General features: G+C 43.0%; 1 protein-coding gene across 1 annotated transcript in view; it reads left to right on the plus strand.

Moving 5' to 3' along the window:
- The window catches only part of LOC115458881 (amyloid-beta A4 precursor protein-binding family A member 1-like), a 113,364-nt gene that overhangs the window by 38,410 nt on the left and 52,183 nt on the right, over window positions 1-22,771 (plus strand). Inside the window, 4 exon segments of the mRNA XM_030188718.1 lie at window positions 7,688-7,789; window positions 11,503-11,542; window positions 18,127-18,272; window positions 22,683-22,715. Coding sequence (XP_030044578.1) covers window positions 7,688-7,789; window positions 11,503-11,542; window positions 18,127-18,272; window positions 22,683-22,715 — 321 coding nt within the window.

Genomic DNA, 22,771 nt, shown 5'->3' on the forward strand with positions numbered 1-22,771 from the left:
TGAGCCCAGGCCCAGCCACTTTCCCTCCAGGCCCGCCCACCCAACATCCTCCTGGGTTTAAATCTTTTTTACCTCCGTCGAAGCGGCCGCATCATTTAAAGCCTACCCATCAAGCCTTCCCTTCGTGAGTTCATTCCCTCAGTCCTGCCTTCTGACGTCATTTCCTCTTTCCGCGAGGGCGGGACTCTGAGGGAATGCACTCACGAAGGGAAGGCTTGATGGGCAGGGCTTTCAATGATGTGGCCGCTTCGACTGAGGTAAAAAAAGATTTAAACTACGGCACGCAGGGTGGCACTGTGGCAGGAATTGAAAGGGGGATGTTGTGGGGAGAAGAGGGCGAGCAGGTGGATATGAATGGGAGGGGAGCAGGGGCGTAGCCACGGGCGGGCCTGGATGGGCCCAGGCCCAGCCACTTTGTCTCCAGGCCCACCCAGCCAACGTCCGCCCCGCCCCGGGTGTCTGTACTCACCACCTGCCTACCAGCTCCATCGACGAGCAGACGACCCTCTTCTGCCACCCAGCCTTAAAAAAAAGCTTTGGTGAAATGCCTCGCGTCTGCTCTGCTGTAAAGCAAGCAGCAAATCGCTTCATCGCGTCGGCCCTTCAATCACTGTGTCCCGCCCTTGCGGAAATAGGAAGTTACATCAGAGGGCGGGACACAGTGATTGAAGGACCGACGCGACGAAGCGATTTGCTGTTTATTTTACAGCAGAGCAGACCAGACGCGAGGCGTTTCACCGGAGTTTTTTTTTAAGATGAACCCATCAGGAAAAGGATATCCTCACTGAATTTGACCATCTCTATTGTATGTAACTGTGTAGAAAAATGAGCACAAAATACAGAGTTTATAACTGCCCAGCAGCCACCCGAGATAAGTTTATTCAGCAGGAAGGAGGCCTTCAGCTGGCAGGGCTTGGGGATCCATGCCAGCACAGGTACTTCATTTACTTTGGTAGGGTGCGGAAATTAAGTTAGGGTTTTGTTTTACTTGAAGGGATCCAGGGGATCCAAGATTTAACTGAAACCAGGTGGAAATTAAATTAGGGTTTTGTTTTAAATAGAGTGGGGTGCTGGGAGGGGGGTGGAAACTAAATTAGGGTTTTTAGGTTGGTGGAGGGGCAGTGATAAAATGTTGGCCCACCCACTTTGTTCTGGGGCCCGCCCAAATTGGCTATCTGGCTACGCCACTGGAGGAGTGGATGGGGGCAAAGGAGAATTGCTATACCTCCTTTTCTCACTTTCTTGTTCCCTCGTTCCTTCTATACCTCCTTTTTTTCTTTCTCGTTCCCTCGTTCCTTCCATACCTCCTTTTTTCTCTCTCATTCCCTTGTTCTTTCTATAGCTCCTTTTCTCTCTTTCTCGTTCCCTCGTTCCTTCTATATCTCCTTTTCGCTCTCTCGTTCTCTCGTTCCTTCTATTCCTCCTTTTTTCTTTCTCGTTCCCCCGTTCCTTCCATACCTCCTTTTTTCTTTCTCGTTCCCCCGTTCCTTCCATACCTCCTTTTTTCTCTTTCTCGTTCCCTCATTCCTTCTATACCTCCTTTTCTCTTTCTCGTTCCCTCGTTCCTTCTATACCTCTTTTACGCTCTTTCTCGTTCCCTCGTTCATTCTATACCTCCTTTTTCTCTTTCTCGTTCCCTCATTCCTTCTATACCTCCTTTTCACTCTCTCGTTCCCTCGTTCCTTCTATACCTCCTTTTTTCTCTTTCTCATTCCCTCGTTCCTTCTATACCTCCTTTTTTCTCTTTCTCATTCCCTCATTCCTTCTATACCTCCTTTTTTTCTCTTTCTCGTTCCCTCCAATCATTTACGGAGACACCCCGTCATACATGCTTGACCTAGTGGACCTCCCACCCAGAAATGCCAAAAGATCTGCCCGTACTTTTCTTCATCTACACTTCCGTAGTTGCAAAGGATTAAAATACAAACTAACACATGCGTCCAGCTTTTCTTACATGAGCTCGCAGTTGTGGAATATACTACCAAAATACATAAAAACAATTAATGAAATAACTAACTTTCGCAAATCTTTGAAAACCTATCTCTTCACTAAAGCTTACCACGAGAATCCATAACTAACCACAACATACCACCACGACTCCCTGATTATGACTGCCTCCTTTCTATAACTGTTTGATTATATCAACATGTTAACCTTGTTATTCTTGACATCTTTGTAACACCAATTGTATTTCTGTACCCTGAAATGGCAATGCCATTATAGGTATTTCTAAGCCACATTGAGCCTGCAAATAAGTGGGAAAATGTGGGATACAAGTGTAATAAATAATAATAATAATATGGGGGGAATTAGAAGAGGAAGATGAAGGGATGGGAGGAGGGGACATGATTACAGTAGTGGAGAGGGGAAGGGGGAGGGTCTGAGCAGTGAAGAGTAAGTCGGAGAGGCAGTGCAGCTATTGTTTGTGCCTCTCCAACAATAAACTTTGTCCCTAAAATTGTATCACACAGTAATATAGTAGATGACGGCAGATAAAGACCTGTACTGTCCATCCAGTCTGCCCAACAAGATAAACTCATATCATAAGGTATGATGTGATACTACATATGCATACTTAATTTGTCCTTGCCATTTTCAGGGCACAGATTGTAGAAGTCTGTCCAACACTAGCCTTGTTCTCCAATTACTGAAGCTGTCATCGAAGCCCATTTCAACCCATCCAAATCTCTCCAGCTATGATCAGGGCACAGACCGTAGAAGTCTGCCCAGAACTGGTCAGAATCTGGGGGGGGGGGGGGGGGGGGGGGGCTGCAGCAGCGGTCCTGGGGGGGGGGAGAGGCCTGACAGTGGCAGCCCTGCCCCAGGCCTGGCTCAGTCTCGGCAGCCCTGGTTAGTTATATCTACATCCAGTGACATTGCTAGGTTGAGCTGAAAATTAGTATGATCATCTTTTTAATAATGTAGTCTATAGTGCCATCCGGTGGATACAAGCTTCCAGAAGTCAAAACTAACTATCTTTCAGACCTTGAACTGTAGCTGCTGTAGGCAGTAAATAGATTTTAATTACAACTTTTGACACATCAATGTTATCTCTCTAAGATTATATACTGAAATTAGCAGTACAAGCTGGCTTTGATGGCCTTGTCTGTGTTGGTAGGCTCACTCTCTTTTCTCTTCCCCCAGGCTTCTTAATGAAGTGAGCCAGATGTTCTTATGAGGGTTGGTAAACTCATTCCTTTCTAATACCCTTCTAGTATCCAAGGCCAAATAAACCAAGTTCTGTGTCAGCTGAAGTTTTCTCTGTCAGAAGGAAGGGGGAGGGGGCTGTGTTCCTCTGTCAGTTCTATTGCAAGCCAGGCCTAAGAGCCACAGGGTCTATCCAGACTATCAACCCACAGCAACAAGACCCCAGCCTTTGCCATTTGTGGGTCCCAGTAACATTCAGGGAGTCAGGTTGCATTTTCTTTATACAGAGGTTGAAGGTAGAAGCTAACAGATGAGGATCAAAGCGTCCGTGGAGGAGTGGCCTAGTGGTTAGAGCACCTGTCTTGTAATCCAGAGGTGGGTGGTTTAAATCCCACTGCTGCACCTTGTGATCATGGGCAAGTCATAAGACTCTCCATTGCCTGAGGTACAAACTTAGATTGTGAGCCCTTCTGGGACAGAGAAATATCCAGTGTACCTGAATGTAACTCACCTTAAGAGTCAGATATGCTGGACTTCTTAAGAAATGGCTGCCACAACATGTGTCTTTCAACAAGGAAGGAAAACTCTTGGTTAAAAGAGCTCACAGAGTGAGGTCACTGAGGAGCAAAAAATGAATATCTTACTCCAGCTTTAGGAGCTATCCTGGAAAAATTTAAAGTTCATAGTTCCATACATATCTATGCAGATGATACAATGATGGTTTCTCATTTTAGGTGATTGGTCTGATACTCTACAGAATATTACCTTATGTGTGTATACCATTGAAAATTGGATCCTGGATAATTGCTTAAAATTAAATTCTGAAAAAAGCAAATTTTTGTGGTTGAGTCCTTCAGATTCCATTTTTTTCAATTGGCACTAATGTTTTTGCGTTGAGTTGATGTGGATTGTTCTATGGCATTATCTAATCAAGTCAAATCTTTGATTAGCAAGTCTTTTTATATGTTAAAAAAACATAGATCAATACGTAAATACTTTGAACCTGAGAAACTTAGACTGTTGGTACAGTCTTTGGTTTTGTCCAGATTAGATTATTGTAATGCATTTACATAAGCTGTTCGAAATCATTAATTGGTTGTCTGTAACTGGTGCAAAACTGGACATATGGTAACCCTAGTCTTAGAATTTTAATTCCTCTATATATTATCAGGCTTCACATGTTTAGAATTCATTGCCTTTACCAATTCTAGCAATGGTAATTGCAGAATACAGGATTCGTGTAACATAACATAACATAGCTGTGCTGTCCATCTCTCTGCCCTCCTCCCTTTCATGCTATAGCTGAGCTGTCCCTCTCTCTGTCCCCACTACCCTCCATACACATAGTTGGGCCGTCTCTCTCTCTCTGTTCCTCCTCCCCTCCATGAAAATAACTGGGTTCCCCCCCTCCCCTCCCCTCCCTTCCCCCCTCCGTGCACATAGCTGGTCTGTCCCTCTCTCTATCCCCTCTCCCCTCCATGCACATACCTGGGCTGTCCCTCCTCCCTTCCATGTACATAATTGGGTTGTCCATCTCTCTGCCCCTCCCTCCCTTCCATGCACATATAAAGTCGGCACATCTTGTTTCTACCCCCTCCACAGGTTGCACTTTTTTTTCTGTCATTCCACATATACATCATAATATGGAGCACAGACTAGAGCTTGCCAGTCTGTCCTGGACAGTAGAACTGCCCAGCAAATCATCCGCTCTGCCCAAATGGTTTTAACTTGTTGGTCGTTAAATGGCAACGACTAACAAATGTATGTGTTAGTAAGAGAAAGGAGACTGCTAAAGTTCTATTTTCAGGATGTACTTGGTAGTACTGAGTACTAACACCTTTCCCATTGGTTATCCAAGTATTACTGAAATAGTCAAGGCTCCATATACCTGAAACACAGAGAAAAAGTGCCCCCCCTCCCCGGAAAAGCAGGGTCTTCGGCCAGTCCTTGGAGGGGCATGCTGCAGCAGCACATAACAGGTCAGTCCCTGCATAATGTGGGAGACACTGCAGAGGCTGAACTGGCCAGACAATAAAGGTAGAAAAACATTTTTTAGTTTTGGTTTAGTGATTTGAACATGCCAGCTTTGTGATCTGAATGTGCAGTCTCACTGATATATTATGAATTGTGCACAGTACAGAAGAAAAAAAATATTTCTGTCCAGCTTCTTGGGCCTTCCAGTTCAGTTTTTATCTGTACGTTTATAATATATGGTCATTAATTCTGTATTTGGTAAGGCCCTATCCACATTTTGCATATATAACCAAGGTGATAGTACTGTGAACATGCAGTTTCTGTGTAGGGATTTGTAACAGTTCAGGGTGTTCTCTTTTCCCAACAAGAGGTGAGTTCTAAGGACTGGTGTAATATTTGCAGTGTTGCCTTTTCAGTCACTGTGGCTGGTTGCAGGGAATGTGACTGTTCTGGGGGTTAGAGACAGTCCTGCATTTGAGTACCAGAAAAAGAAAAGCACTGGTTTTCAATAATTTGTGTGGAACTGAAAGAAACCATGGGGTCACATTTAATATGGATGTGTTTTAAGTTATAACTGAGGGTGTTAAATATGTTTGCATAGTGATGAAAAGTTCATGAGATAGCTCTTCAATGGAACAAGAAAGGGAATAATGTACAGGGCAGGGACTGTTTTTGTTGTTACTAGCTGTTGAGCCCGTTAAAATGGGCTAGTGGGTCGCCGCTGCCCCCTCCACCCAAGGTCGCCGCTGCCGGTACCCCCCCCCCCCGAGTCGCCACTGCCGCCGCCACCCCTCCACCCGGCCTGTCTCTTCGCTATTCAACTTACATCTCCACAGCAGGCAGATCAGCTGAGCTTCTGTCGGCCTTCTCTGCCTGTGTCCCGCCCTCGTGTGATGTAACATTGGCGAGGGCGGGATCGTTATAGGGTCATATGATTTGGACTGACCCTTTTACGCCATTGCAAGGTGAGGGATGCTTTGTAATGATCAGACCAAGGTGTAGGAAACCAGTCAATGTCAGACATAATGAAGTTTTGGTCGGTGGAAAATTTATAACAGATAATATCAAGTGAGTGACCCTTGATGTGAGTGGGTTGCGGTGGAGGTAGGAAGAGGTCACATAGATAGAGAAGATCTAAGCATTCTCGGGTATGGGCAGACTTGGAGTTCTCTAGATGTATGTTTAGGTTGCCTAATAAAATTACATTGGGATCGTTGATACTTGAGTTAGATATGAAGTCCATGAAGGTAGAGTGGTTGTGGTTCCAATTGCAAGGGGGTCTATAAAATAGAATACAAGTCATGTAGTCGCACAGTGTAGGGCTGTATAGTTTGATTGAGGCAATTTCCAGTAGAGGGGTAATGCTTTCTGAGAATGGTTCAGCGGAAAAGTTGGATCTAAAGATTAATGCTATACCTCCTCCAATTTTTTCTTGTCTAAGCCAATGTAAGATTTTGTAGCCGGGAGGGCACAATTCAAGTAGGATGGGGTCTTTAGAGTCACGGATCCAAGTTTCTGTGATGAAGAGCAGGTCAAGATTGTCAGATTTAATCCAATCAGCATTGATTTCCGTTTTGTTGACCGTTGATCTTGCATTAATGTATCCCTTACGTATAGGTAAGTGTGGTGACGGAAGAATATTTATAATTTGTCTTGTTTTTTTTGCGCTTTGGCATTAGTTGTTCTAGACATTTTAAATATTAAGGTGTTTGTTAAATTATCTTCTTCCAGTGATGATTGGTAAAGTTGAGATGTGCTTCTATGGCTGTGATCAGTTTGTGAAGATGTAGTTAGTTTGGTTGGTCTTTTGTGGTAATGAAGGATTGGTATGAAGTTAATATCCAGAGGGAGGGCTTTAGAGGTTGCAAGGATAAGAGCAAGTGAATGAATAGCGATAAGAATGTTTAGGAAGATCATTTTGATGAGTAGTTAATGGTTAATTGTGGATAGGTGAAATTAGTATGGATTGGTTCTTAGTGGTTGACTGGAAAGGAGACTCAGTGTTAAGGGATGCAATGGATAGTAGTAGGACTGCCGGAAATAGTGTCAAGCTGAACAACTAAATTTGTAGCAGTATTGAGGAGTACAGTAAATTAGTTAGCAGGATTGTCTGGTAGCAATACCATGCTAAACTACAAGATTCACAACATTATTAAGGAATACAGTAGATTAATTGTCAAGACTGTCTGGAGATGATATCATCTAAACACATTTGTCTGCATTAAGGTACAATATAACATTGGCTAATGGACTTATAAGAAAATAGTGTCAAAACACACAATCGACAGTAGCGAGATTCACAACAATGTTATAAAAAGCAGAAGATTAATTAGCAGGACTGCCTGAAGATAATATCAGCTAAATAGCTAAATTAATAACAGGACTGCCTGAAGATAATAATGGGACAGAGAGTGAGAACATCAGAAATGGTGTCAGGGGGCGGAGGAAGTCAGACCAACCAAACTAACTACATCTTCACAGTTCAGAAACCAATGAGAACTGAATATTTGCTACTCATATTTCAATTCATGCAGTTTTAGAAATAATATTTCTGTATTTTGTCTAGTCTCCATCTCCTGATTCTTCCTCGCCTCGGGGTGCCGAATCATCGAGCAGGCAGCATTATCAAGATGACTGTGAATCGGCAGAGTCATTATCCAACAAAGAGGTATTTTCCTCCTATTGGTGGTTTATGTATCTTTACAAACATCTAGGTACATTGCCAGGTGAAGTTTTACTCTTGACATTGTCTTGATATTCTGTGTCTGTAGCATGTAGAACTTACTTATCATTTTGCACTGTTAATTGAGTTTAATTTAGGGTTGCATATTGTTGTTTGTGTATTCACAGGATCAACATGCACACAAACTCCCCCTCACCCCTCTACACCTTTCCAAACTATTGTTATTATTTAAGTTGGGTCAAATCAGACATGGTGGTCACAGAAGCAGAGCCAAGATGACGCAAGTTGACTGCGCGGGGGGAGCGAGAGCGGACTTCCGCCGGCGCACATTTTCACTGCAACAGTACAAAAAAAATAGGCACGGGCAGAACTCCATTTGGGGGAGCAGTCGCTCCCCTGGCGCCCCACCTAGCTGCGCCACTGGGTGGGGATAATAAATAGTTAACCAGATAATGTTAACCAGAGCCCTTATTTCTAGTGCTGAAGTCTGTGCTCTGATCACTAGGTTGTATCCCTCTGTTCATTGTTTGGCTAATGAATATTCATTTTAAAACAGGTCCATGGATTTTGGAAATGAAAATCCTCTAGTACCTAATACAATATACTTTCTGTGTTGAGGATAATTCTATAAAAGAGCACATATTTTTAGTTGCCAAGAACACATTTATTTGGAACATATCGTATAAAGAATAGTAGGTGCCTACCATTGAGCTGGCTAAATGCTCACACCTAGATTTTTAAAAATGCACATAAATTTGTGCCCCACCCCGCTCATCAGGGCCAGAATTATGGAGGGTACAAACAGGACACCCATGAAAAAAGGGCCTCAAGCCTGTCCAAAACTGAAGGCAGCATGGTCTGCTGGCAGGCTTTAGGGCCTCCTTGCAAATTTGTTCCACGAGCTCCAACATGTCTAACACCAGTCCTGTCGCCTATGCTCTGCCTAGCCTTTGCCCAAGACCTTCTGGCTAATCCAAGACACTAGACTTTAAGTACAAGGTGCCGTCAGATCCAAGACATGAGCATATAACACTCCTTCATCAATCTATGGTTGTAGAGGCAGCCCTGAAGAAAACTATAACCCCCAAGGTCTTCACTAACATCTTGCCAAGCAAAGACTCAAGAACAGTAGAAGCAGTAGATAGGAAGGTATACCAAAATGCAGTTCTGAACTAAAAAATAATAGCACATCCACAATAAATGTTGAAATATCAATATACTCTGCTGCAACAATCTTTCTCTATACAGCTGTTCCTCCAGAGTTCCAACATTTCCTCTCTGCTCCCTTTTTCCAAACCTATCTCCAGGTCCAGCATTTCCCCACTGCTTTTATTCCCACCCCATGGGTGCAGCATCTGCTCACCTGCTTCCCTTCCCAACTGGCCCCCAAAGTCCAGTGTCAACTGATGACCTCCTCACGCATCCCATCCTCCTATTGGTCAAATTTAGAACCAAGCCTCATTCTGGCTCCAAATTTGACCAATAGAGCGACAGTAGAGAGAGCCGGAAGGAGAAACCAGCAGTGGCCGTCCCAAAAAACCAAACTGACTCAGAAAGTCGCAACCCGCGACTGCCCCAGCAAAAACAAAAACTCGCCCAATTCTGCAACAAAACCACAGAGTTGGCAACCCTGCCCCTTACACTCCCTCTTTCAGCATCTCTCCCCACCCTCTCAGCAGCCTAACGGTTAGAGCAGCAGACTGAGAACGTGGAAGCTCAGTTCAAATCCCACGGCAGCTCTTTGTTATCTCAGATAAGTCAGTAATCCTCCATTCCCTCAGGTACAAACTTAGATTGTTAGCCCTATGGGGCTAGGGAAATACCTACTGTATCTAAATGTAATTCACCTTGAACTACCACTGGAAAAAGAATGAGCTAAATACTAAATAAATAAATAATTTTAAATGTGTAACAAACCCATCTTGTCAACAGACAACTGGCAAAAATCCAAATTCTGTCTTGGAATTTTAGTTGTGGAGGTTGTTCTCCCTTGGTTTTCTTCCTTCTCAGAGCACTAGGACCTATTTATTTTTAATCATTTATATTCTGCTTGGACCAAAGCAAATTACAATAAAAACATGCATAAAAGATTAAAACAAACAGTAATACAATGTATACCTAAGAACAAAAACATTGTATACCATGCTTTATGCAAAAAGCTTGCAAAAATAATGTTTGCAGATATTTCTTATACTGAGAAACATTTGCACATGGTCTCAAATGACCTTGAAGTTTATTCCACAACAGTGACCCCGTAACAGAAAAAGCACTTGCACGAGTCTCAACATAATGGACACCCTTAGCATGACTTTACACGAGGCCTCTTTAGTGGCATCAGAAGTTCCAATGGAGTCAGTTCAGTTAGCTACTGTAAACAAAAATGATACAAAGGGGGAGATTCTATATAAGGCACCTAAAAAATCCACGCGGAAAACATATTCTATAGGCGGTGCCTAGATTTAGACTCGGTATATAGACTATGCTTAGTCTATATCCCAGTTCCTCCATTTACATCAAACAAAACTTGGCATAAATCCCGGCACATAGATTTAGTCGCACAGGGACATATTCTATAACTACCTGCGTAAATTTTAGAATACCCATGAATCGCCCATTTCCCCACCTGTAACCACACCTTTTTTTGTCTGCGCATGTTAGAAGGTAGGCACACTGCTTTACAGAATACTCTTAGTGAGTTAGTACATAAGTGCATAAGTATTGCCATACTGGGAAAGACCAAAGGTCCATCAAGCCCAGCATCCTGTTTCCAACAGTGGCCAATCCAGTCACAAATACCTGGCAAGATCCCAAAGAAGTACAAACGTTTTATACTGCTTCTCCCAGAAATAGTGGATTTTCCCCAAGTCCAATTTAATAATGGTCTATGGGCTTTTCCTTTAGGAAGCCATGCAAACCTTTTTTAAACTCCTTCATGTCACGTTTCTTCTCCAAATACTTAGACCTTGTCATAGGATTGAGTTTTGGCACTTATACATGCTGGTGGAAATCAGATACTGTCTCACATCATACATGAAAACATTACCAAGAACACTTATGCTGGGAATTTGCCTTTCAATAATAATTCTTTTTAGGGAATTCATAATTGTTTTAATTTGAAAATGTGTTTTGCACATATTACAGTCACTTTGATGGAATAACCTTAACAGACACACTTTATTGGTATAAGAAACTAGAAAATATAGTTCACAGTGTGGTATTAATGGTTCTGCTGCATACATTAATGCTATAGTAGACATCCCTCTTATTATAGTTAATAAAACTGCTAGTTCTGCAGTATTTAAGGTTTTTAAAAAAATTTTGTGTTACACAAAATCTCAACTGCTTTGAAAAAGTACATTTTGCTTCTCTTCAAGTTTGGCACCTCATGGATGGATCTTTTGCTGCTGCCGGTGCAATTCTTACCTTTGTGAGCAGTCTCCAAAGCTAGATTCCGCCAAAGCTTGATAACAGCAACCTAATATTTAATGTGGATCTCCCTAATCATAGAGAGGTGCTAATGAACCAGACTGCTGTTCATTATGCTAATAACCTGTAAAGATGACTGATGTGAGAGTGCACTCAATCTCTCCTGACTAAAGACATTTCTTGTCCATAACTTACTATGTGATTTTTGTATGCATTTATTGCATTTTGTGCATGCTTTGTTTGGTTTGAAACACTATTTGTCTTAATTGCAGTCAAGGAAAAGCTTGGCTTCGTTCCCTACATATGTTGAAGGTAAGATTTAAATTTATAATTGAGACACTGTTGCTATAAGTACAATAATACCAAAGATGTGTAATAAATACAGATGTGATGCTGCAATTCTGATTGCAAAAAGTCTCATTAGACGTTAATGCATGAGTATACAGTGAGCATGCCAAATTGTGTGTGTCTTTTATGTGTATACATTCTACTCTGAGGGAGTGGTAGAGGTATTTAATAGAAAGTTTTATGTTCTTCATGTATTGGTTTTAACTGGGGGAAGAGGAGGTGATACGTACATTTCTGTTTTTTGAAAGATCAGAAATAACAACATCCTTACTGAAAGAATTCCAAGTCCACACCTCCCCCCCCCCCCCCCCCACCACCAAAGTAGGAACAGATGTTTTTATTTTAATCCCTCTTTGAAACCTTTGCAGTCCCTCGGTGCTTCTACAGTCACCATCTTCTACCAGCACAACTACTGTCCATTTTACCAGCCTCATGAAAGAGGCCTGTTGACATGTTTAAGAAGCCTAAGACTGCTGTCAGGCATCCTTCAGGGAACAAAGATATGTCCTTTCTCTCTCATGATATTCCCTCACCAGCCCCAGTTTTTCTAGTAACACCCCGTTCACTCTTTCATCTAGTCAAAATAACAACAGTGTCCTCTACAACAGTGTTTCCCAACTTCTTCAAGCCAAGTACCTCCTAAATCTAACAAGTATCATCCGAGTACACCTGACCACTGATCGGTCCGATCAGCAGAGATTTTCAAACAGACATCTTGTTATTAAACAGTTAACTAACTTGTCAACATATAAAACTCATACAGATCATTGGAAATGGTATTCAGAACAAGACGCAGTTATGTTTCACTCCCATATAAACTGTCTGGCCCCTTGACAGCTGGTACAATCTGAGTGAAAATGAACAATGAGCTTACAGGTGGGTCTATTTATAAAAACAGGAGAAAAGAAAGTTCACTACAGAAGTGAAGAACTTCCTCGTAGTGACCAGTCAAATTCTTTCTTTCATTTTCCCAGAGAGTGATCAGTATGGGCAACATCTCCACTTTTGTGTAGAAATTTCATTTTTGTCTTAATAAGTAGTTCCCAGTGAACCAAGACACTTTTCTATGTACATAACAAATGAAAACTAAAAATAAACAGCACCTAGTAATGACACAGAAGTGCAAACTGTCTTCAGAATATACAAGGAATTCAAACACAGCCACTTAAATGCAAAATATGACCTGTTATCTCTTTTAGAATTCTGTGCTTAGAAAATCAGCAGTTAGCATTATTTGTTATATTTCATTCTCATGTACATTCCAAAAAACTGACATAGTCTAACCACACCATAGAAAATAAAATCACTTTTTCTACCTTTGTTGGCTGTTCGGTTTTATAATCGTATTGGTCCCAGTCTCTGGCTTATGTCTGTCTTCTTTTCTCTCTTTTGCCAGGGTATCCTGTCCATTTGACATTTCTTCTCTCTCCTTGTCCATTATCTATTTATCCTCTCTGTGCCCTGTCGTTCCCCCCATGTTCAGCCGCCCCAGAACAAGACAGTGGCTCAACATACCACCTTCCTTCCCTAGACAAACAGAGAGAGGCTCAGTGGCTCTATCAAATTACCTCTAGTGGGAGGTTACAGATAGGGGCTACCAAGACTCCTTGCTGTTTTTCTGAGGCTGGGAGACTTCCACCCCTAGAGAAAACAGGATGAAGGACTCAGCAGACCCAAAATATCACGATTGTTGCAGTGGGTCAGGTGTTGCCGCATCTGAGTAAGTTCCACATTCTCAGACATGGTAAGACCCAAACAGTTACAACAATCATGATGCCAGCAGTGGAAGTGTAAAGTATACTTGAAGGAGATATAGAGGGGCATTTTCGAAAGGGATGTCCATGTTTTAATATGGACGTCCTCGCAAAACGTCCTGATCTAGGGTGGGGAAACCCGTATTTTCGAAACAAGATGGACGTCCATCTTTCATTCTGAAAATACCATCAGGGACGTCCAAATCCTTAAATTTGGTTGTCCCTAGACTTGGTCATTTCTGATTTCAGCGATAATTGAAACCAAGGATGTCCATCTCAGAAACGACCAAATGCAAGCCATTTGGTCGTGGAAGGAGCCAGCATTTCCAGTGCACTGGTCCTTCTGACATGCTAGGACACCAACCGGGCACCCTAGGGGGCACTGCAGTGGACTTCATAAATTGATCCCAGGAACATAGCTCCCTTACGTTGTGTGCTGAGCCCCCAACCCCCCCCCAAAAAAAAAAAAAAACACTACCCCCAACTGTACACCACTACCATAGCCCTTACAGGTGAAGGGGGCACCTAGATGTGGGTACAGTGGGTTTGTGGTGGGTTTTGGAGGGCTCGCTGTTTCCTCCACAAATGTTTTTTTGTTTTTTTTGTTTTTTGTCCTCCACAAATGTAACAGGTGGGGGGGTCCGCTTGCCTGAAGTGCACTGCACCCACTAAAACTGCTTCAGGGACCTGCATACTGCTGTCATGGACCTGAGTATGACATCTGAGGCTGGCAATCAATATTTTGAAAGATATTTTTTGAGGGTGGGAGGGGGTTAGTGACCTCTGGGGGAGTAAGGGGAGGTCATCCCCGATTCTCCGGTGGTCATCTGGTCATTTTGGGGACCTTTTTGTGCCTTGGTCATAAGAAAAACACGACCAGGTAAAGTCGTCCAAGTGTTCGTCAGGGACATCCTTGTTTCTTTCAATTATGGGTCGAGGACATCCAAGTGTTAGGCACACCCAAGTCCCACCTTCACTACGCCTCCGATACGCCCTCTTGAACTTTGGCTGTCCCTGCGACGGAAAGCAATTGGGGATGTCCAAAATCGGCTTTCGATTATACCAATTTGGATGACAGTGAGGACGTCCATCTTCCGATTTATGTCAAAAGATGGGCGTCCTTCTCTTTCGAAAATGAGCCCTATTATGAGCAATACATAAGAGCGGTCTCTGTTTTTATGATATTTCCTGCAATTTGCTGTTATGTTTTGATAGTCTACTGGATGATGAGTTGGACAACCTTGTCCTCAAGGGCCGCAGCCCAGTTAGGGTTTTCGGGATTTTGAGATGAATATGCATGAGATCTATTTGCATGCACTGCATCTATTGTATAAAATAGATCTCATGTGTATTCATTATGAAAAGCCTGACTGGATTGTGGCCTTGAGATAGAGTATTGGTGGTAATTGGTTGTCTTGATGTAAATCATTGTACAGAAGGAGTGCTGTTTCAAGGTATTTTTGTCACAGGCGGCAACAGAGAAAATTTGTTTTCTCTACTGGCAACAATTATCCATTCCTGAAATGTACTTTTTTTTTTTTTTTTAAATATCGGTGGTTGCCCCAAAAGAAATATTGGCTTTAACTTTCTCCCTAGACCTGGTGCTGTTAGATGGCTTCAGTTCTAGACCTGGCACTCAGATTGTTTTAGCTCTCTTTCCGGACCTGGCACTAATAGATGACTACAGCTCCCTCTCAGTATACCTGGTGCCCGTAGATGACTTTAGTTTTATCTCTAGACTTGGTACTCATAGGCAGCTTCAGCTCCCTCTCTCTAGACCTGTAGCTCATGAGACAGCTTCAGCGCTCTCTTTCTCTCTCCAGACCTGGCGCTCATAAGCTCCCTGCAGAGCGATATCATTAAATTTAAGTTATCAAGATTAAGGCTCTTCAAATGTAAGATGGACCTCCCTTCCTGACTCCTGTGATGTGCAGATTTTAAATATTAGCTTAATGGAGCTTCCAACAGTTATTAAAAATGTCAGAGAGACTTAAGATGGAGAGTAATGCTTTTAATTTGTATGCTCTGCATTTTGTGAGACCCTACAACGCCCCCCCCCCCCCCCCCCAATTATAATATGGACAGATTCAGAGAGAACTGCAAGCCATTTGATATCCCTGCAGATGGAGACAGCAAAAACCACTGTGCAATCAGATCATTCCAGGTATTTCTCAAAGTAAAGTAGAAAATTATCCTCCTGGCATGCTCAAGAAGTGACACGGCATATCAGTAAAGCTGCAGTGTTTAATCTTTGTAAACCAATAATATGGTGACCAGACCAGCACTATCCATTTAGTTTAGGTCTACTGTTCAGTTGAATATTGCTACTATTGTGGAAACTTATCCTCTCGTTCATGAGCTGTGAAAATAAAAGTTTTAATGACGTGTATTACACATGCATGTACAGTATCATGGATAGGTTGGTATACAGCACCCTATAATAAGGGCAATTCAATAAGTGAGTGCCTCCTTTTAGATGTTCAGTGCTATGTGGTGAGATCCTATTCTATAATGGCATCTATTTTAGAATCCGTTGGAGATTACTAGCATACCTGGCATCAGCATGTCTAAAATCTAGGCAGCCGCAGCTACACCAGCCATATACCTGGTATAACTGCGGGTGCCTTGAGTGTAGCAAGTACAGTATTCTGTAAGTTATGGGGCCAATATTCAGACCGCGGGAGTTAGCCCAGCTAACCCCTGCAGTCAACAGTGATGCCGGGTATTCAATGCCGGGCCATTTCCGGAGACCAGCATTGAATATCTGGTTTATTTTTGGCCACTAAGAACATAGCTAAGTTATAGCAGCCAAAGATAGACCTGCTATAGACATGACCAGATTTGGCCGCCAAACTTAGCCAGGGATGCGCTGAAAATCGGCAGATAGCCAATTATATTGTGCTATATAACCGGCTATCCACTAAATGCTAACCGGGAATATTCAGCGGGACATAACCAGCTATCTCCCGCTAAATATTGGCAGATAGCCGGTTACGTACCATTTAACCAGCCAGGTGCCATTCCTGGCTGGTTAAATGGTTTTGAATATTGGCCGGTATGTTTGTAAGTGGGAGGCATGCCCATGTCCCACTTACGTGAATGCCCCTCTGCATTTCCACACTGTGCCAATTTCACGTGCCGTCACAGAATAGTGCTTAATTGCATTGCTGACACATACGCACTAGAGAGCTGCACGGGAACGGGGATAGCGGGAATCCTGCAGGGATGGACCTAGGTTCGCAGGGATGAACCCAGGTCCTGCGGGATTCCCACAGAACCATACGGCGAACCAGCTTTGTTTTCCCTGCCCCGAGCCGCAGGGTACCCTCCCCGTACATGCCTCAAGGCACCCTGGCAGTCTAGTGGCTTCTTTGGGGCAGGAAAGATCCCCGCTCTTTCCTGCCTGCTGCCGCTGATTCTCTGGCTGCCGCATTTAAAATGGCTGCCGAGACTTCAAGCGGCGGCCTGGCAAGACGCCTGCGGAAGTCTTTCGAGGCCACCGCTTGAAGTCTTGGCAGCCATTTTAAACAAGCAGCGGCAGCAAGAGGATCAGTGGCAGCAGGCAGGAAAGAGTGGGGATCTTTTCTGCCCCAAAGAAGCCACTTGACCACCAGGGTGCCTTGAGGTATGTGTTGGGAGGGCACCCAAGGCTGGAGGGGAGGTGAATGCAGTCGTTCGTATGTATGTGGTTGGGAAGGAGGGGGCTGTAGAAAGGGTGGGAGTGTGGGTGCAGGGAGCAGGGAAAAAAGATTGGTAAGGTAAAAGGAGGTTAGATTGAGAACAGGAGATAGTACGAGGCTATCTAGCCTATTATATGGGTTGAATCGAGTAGACGGATATTGCTGCCACAGTGGCTCACCCAAAACAATAGCAAATGGTATTGAAAACAATAGCAAGAGATTATTAGAAATAAGGGATTGCCTCTGTGTGGTCCATCTGTAAAAAGTCAGAAGCTGTTCCAGTTGGATAGTGCCTTAAAAGGTGGAGGACAAAAGATTTTTTTAACTTGTCAGCTTTTTAATTTATTTAAAAGCTTCCCATATGTAGATACAAATATCATGAAATAAAAACTGAATATCACTAAAACAGCTTCAAAACGTATTGTAGCTGGTAGAAAAAGCACTGATAAAGGCTGTATATTATGCTCATTTTTCTTCACTGTTCTATACAATACAGTAATACATGGCCAAATTTCACTGAGGATATACTGTTTACTGATGGGCTCATTGTAATCTGCCTTGGGAAGCCTGGAGTTATAAAGATTGGAAATAAAATTAAACTCTCCTTTCATTGGGGCACATGGATTCACATCTTCACCTCATCTCTTTTGTACAAATGGATTATTCTGTTTTGAGCATGTTTCAGGGACAAGTGGTTTTCATAAGTCAAAATAATAAAAATAAAGATTTCATGCAGATATCTTTCTTTGGGGGGAGGGGGAGCAAGATGACTGCGGTGTGGCAGGGGCTGGGCAGGCCGGGATGGAGATTATTTGCAGTGACTGGTTAGATTCTCCATGGGGATGGGCTAGATTTCTGTCCCCGTGCAACTCTAATACGCACATGACTGTCCACTTACCCGCAAAAGTGCTGGTATTCTGTGCATTTATGCATGCAAGTAGCATGTAAATGAATTGCCCTTATTGTGTGAGTCACGTTGCTACTGACCTGTGCCTTAAAACATACAACACAGTCTGCTGGATATTTACACCTTCAGTTGCCTCAGCAATGGGTCACCCCGTGTTCTCTTTTCTCTGATAACATGACCTGCCCAGTAATTCTCTCTGTTTCCTAGTTCCTGGACCTTGCGACCCAGAAGACTTAATTGATGGGATCATTTTTGCTGCCAATTACCTTGGCTCCACCCAGCTTCTATCAGACAAAACTCCCTCTAAGAATGTGCGGATGATGCAGGCACAGGAGGCGGTGAGCAGGATCAAGGTCAGTCGGCATTTTGGAGTTTTGATTTGGGTTCTAAAGTACAGATGGAAAGTGATTGAATAGGCAGGCTTGAGGAGGGCCCAAGATCCTGAGCTGGCACATTGCTGACAAAATTATCATGTTCCAGCCTGTTGACCATGGTTTCATAGCCATGAAAGCAGTACTGTACTTTTGTGCAGTTTTGGGGAGATGAAGATTTCACTTAAGTAACTGCGGAGCCCTTTTACAAAGGCATGCCAAAAAGTGGCCTGCGGTACTGTTGGCACGTGTATTGGATGCGTGCTGGACCATTTCTTCACCACGTGTGGAAAAAAGTAGGGGGGGGTGGGGGTTGGGGCTGGGAAATGGACATGTGGCAAAATTAAAACCAGCGTGCATCTATTAATGGCCTGAGCCCTTAACGCCACCCATTGATGTAGCGGTAAGGGCTCATGCTTTACCCGCGCAGAAACTGTCCAGCGCGCGGCAACTGCCGGGAATGCCTCCGCGGAAGAAAATAGAAAATTATTTTGTACTGTGAGTTTTCAGTGTTCGCCAAACTTGGAACTACCACTAGGCGCACACGCTAGCCAGGCAGGCGGTAATGACGATTTTGACATGCACTGCACACGCGTAGGCCCTTACATGCCTTTGTAAAAGGGCCCCTGGGTGTTGGAGGTGGTCCACTTTCTTGTATGTTTGAGAAGAGCAAGAATTACAATTTTTTGCTTTTATGTTGCATAGGCAATATAAGATAAACAGAGATGAACAACAGAATGATACAATTAGTGACCTGCCCAAGTCACACAGGCACAGTAGCTAAGGGTGGTCCTTGCCCAAAAAGCCTATGGTCTTAAGTGGGAAGGAGATAGGAGATTTGAGAATGGGGCAGTTGCAGCAATGGATTAGGGACGGGGTTGGTTGAAATTACTGGAGCCCCCTCTCTGAGAAAGTGTGTCTTTAGGCAGGACTTCAGAGGTGGAGAGAGAAGAGGCATGCCGTAGTGGCATATTAGTTCAAAGGGGATGGACAGCATGGAAAAAGTCTGGGAGGTGTCAGCGCTCAGTATAGAAGATCCAGATTCAGTTCCGAGCCCAGCTACTTCCTAGTGTGAGTTTGGGTGAGGATATTATGGAGGTACTGTTCGCAGCCCCGAGTAGGGAGCAAGACTCAGCAATCACATCATGATGACCTCTGTTGGCTAGGTTCAGGGCAGTGGCGATCCTAGCCTGCATGACACCCGGGGCGGATCGCCGATGCGCCCCCCCCGGGTGCAGCGCGGCCCCCCCCGGTGCACGCCGCTGGGGGGGGGGTGCTGCGGCGCGCGCCTGTCAGCTGAGTTCGCTAACTTCGCTGCAGCTCCCTCTGCCCCGGAACAGGAAGTAACCTGTTCCGGGGCAGAGGGAGCTGCAGCGAAGTTTGCAAATTCAGCTGACAGGCGCGCGCCGCGGCACCCCCCAGCGGCGTGCACCCGGGGCAGACCGCCCCCACCTTGGTACGCCACTGGTTCAGGGTGAATGTATATTGGGTTCTAGAGGAAGCTCCTTTCTATTGTCAATGGAATGGGAAGGATTGTTTGGCTTATAACATAAGCTAAGAACCCCAGGTAGTTGTGAATGAAGGTTTATGACACCATTCCACAGCAGAGGCCAGTTTATATTGAGCTGGACATCCAAAGAAATAGAAGGAAACTGTTGAGCCAGAAAAAAAGGACTTGGAGGAGGGGTGAGGAGACATAGAGGGCTGGGATGAGCAAGGCTAGTTTTGATTACAGGATGAAATAGGTGGGGTGCTGAGATGTTATTGGGGGTGGGGGCAGAGGATAGCAGTGCTTTGAGGGATGAAGTGTGACATCCATGTGGGAGCAGATGGTGAACCTAAACAAATGCTTCAGGAAGGGGAGAGGAAAGTGATGCTTGCCATTTTGTTCTGAAAGGCTGGTGATGTATAGGAAGGAAGACACACACAATAATACTGCTTTTTAGACCAATTTAAGAAGCAGCCATGTTGGGAAGCAGTTTGAAAGCTCCCTGAATAATGCATCAGCGGACCTTGAATTTTAAAATAGTAGTAACCTGCTGGCCATTGTGGGTTGTTTGATACCAACTTTCCTTCTTTTGGTTTCTTCTGAGCTTTGACTTTCGACCTCTACATATTCATTTTCTGCAGCATTACATCCTTGATTTTAGCATGGTTTTGTTTCTTGCCATTAGATTACTGTCTCATTACCTGTTCCATTACGGTATTCAAAAATGTTTCTAAAAGAGAAATGTTCCACTGCTGAGAGAGAATGTAGTGACAGCATTAGTTTTTGTTTTTTTTTAAATTTTGCTTCCTTTGAAAAATGATAGATGTCATGTGTCCAATACTCAATCCTATTTCCTGAGCTTTCTTAGGGCTTCTTTTACAAAGCCTCACTAATGATTCTCAAATGGCAAATGAGAGGAAGCCCATAGGAATAAAATGGGATCAGCTGCAGATAACTCGAGCTAACCTTTAGTTAAAAAAAAAAAAAAAAACCCTTACTTTCTAGTTGTTATTCTGTTTCAAACTAATTGGGGGGGCAGGGGCAGTTCTATAGCTGGGCATTTCTATCCCATAACTATTAAGTTCCTAAATTTCAAATGAATTTTCAGCTGAAAAATTAGGTTCCTAAGTTTGGCTGAAAATAGGTCACAAATTCAGGAGCCTAATTTAGAAACATAATTTTTGGAGCTGAGCTGTTTTTGAATGTCAGGCCCTGTAGCTTTTTGGTCAGTTTAGTATATTGAGTTAAATTGCTTGCCCTTCCTTTTAGTTGAAGTTTGGTAATGTGATATATGGATGGGTTGGATGTTGTTTTTACAACTGCTGTGTGGGAGGGATTAAGACAGGAGTGAGCTACCACAGTCCTCAAGGGCCACAACCCAGTCAGGTTTTCAAGATTTCCACAATAAATATACATGAGATCTGTTGAATAAATCAGTCTCATGCATATTCGTTGTGGAGTTATGGCCCACCCCTAGATTAAGATGTTTAAAAACATGTTTTTATATTGTTTTACATGCTGTGTGATTATATGGTAATTTAATTAATAATATTATTTTGTCATATGGTTTTATTATTTGCCTTTTAACAATAATGGTTGGAAAAGGCAGAATATAAATTGTTAAATTTTATGTTTTATACCGTATATATGTGTGTAGATAGATAGATAGATACACATATACACACACATTTATATTTTGTAAATGTCCCTCAGCGCCTAGAAAAACGAATAAGGCTTTTTATTCTGTGAATGTCAGTGGTTGATGTGTGGCTCATAGAAATTCATGTTATTGCAGTAATAAATATTTATCTAACAGTATCTACAAGAGGGATGATAAGGAGGGAACTAGAAAATAATAATAATATTCTTTATCCTGTCTGTCAGTAGACAAATATCCTGACAGTTTTCTCTTTGACTACTTTAATGCATTTATCTTTTAGAAGCCTTTGCTTAAAATTGTGTTTTAGTTATGGTGACATGTCAAATAAATAATGCACACTTCCTTTACTTTTTTTTTCTCCCTTCTCATCTAATTTAATATCAGACTCTTATTTTATATGACTTTTTTTTTTTGGAAGTCCACATCTTTTAAATTTTATTGAGAATAAATCTCTATCTAGGCATGTGTGATGCATTCCTTTACGAGGGAATATATCAGTTCTGCTAATGAGTAGCGGTGATCAATGACAGCCCTCCCTAAGATCTCCTGGCATTCAAAGATATGTGAAAGCATACAAAAAATGCTAGAATTTTTTGGTGGGAAGGAGGGGTTCCTGTTATATTTAAAGGATGAAAGTGGAGAAATTAAAAATAGTGCACAGTTCCCCATTCCCACTTTTACCGTTGTGGGGGAAATTATTTGTAGTTTTATTTTTGCCTAGGCCTTCACATGTCTATGGATATCAATACCCACACTAAAATATTTGTAGTTTTGTTTTTTTTAATCCCTTTTTTTGCCCAGGCCTTCACATGTCTATGGATGTCAATACCCACATTGCTAACTTTAAGTGAAGTCCATGTCTCCTCCCTCTTACTCTGCCCCATGAGAGTACTTTTTGCACATTCAGTTTAATCATCATTTTCTTTCATGGCTGTTATCTGTGGATTTATCTTTTCAACTTACCAGAGCATTATTTTTCACTATATCGCTAGAGTGTTGTGAATAGCAGAGCAGGCTGTTGTGCAATTTGTATGTCATGCGGTTTCAGAAGCGGCGACGGACCAGTCGCTTCGTATTCTAGCCAGTTTTGCACTGTCAGTGTTCAAGCTAGCAAGAGAGTGATTTGTGGGGCCGATTTGAGCTGAATCGGAGCATATGACTAGAGCTGTCCCTGCTTGATTCAAGTCTCTGTCTCTCTTCTCTAACCATGACCCTCTATCTCTCTTTCTTCCATGCTAAGCAGATGGCCCAGAAATTAGCCAAAAGCAGGAAGAAGGTGCAGTACGACCTCATTAGTGTGATGTGATGGCTGTTCCCTCTCTCTTTCCGTCG

Source organism: Microcaecilia unicolor, unplaced genomic scaffold (genome assembly GCF_901765095.1).
Source record: "Microcaecilia unicolor unplaced genomic scaffold, aMicUni1.1, whole genome shotgun sequence".
NCBI lineage: Eukaryota > Metazoa > Chordata > Amphibia > Gymnophiona > Siphonopidae > Microcaecilia > Microcaecilia unicolor.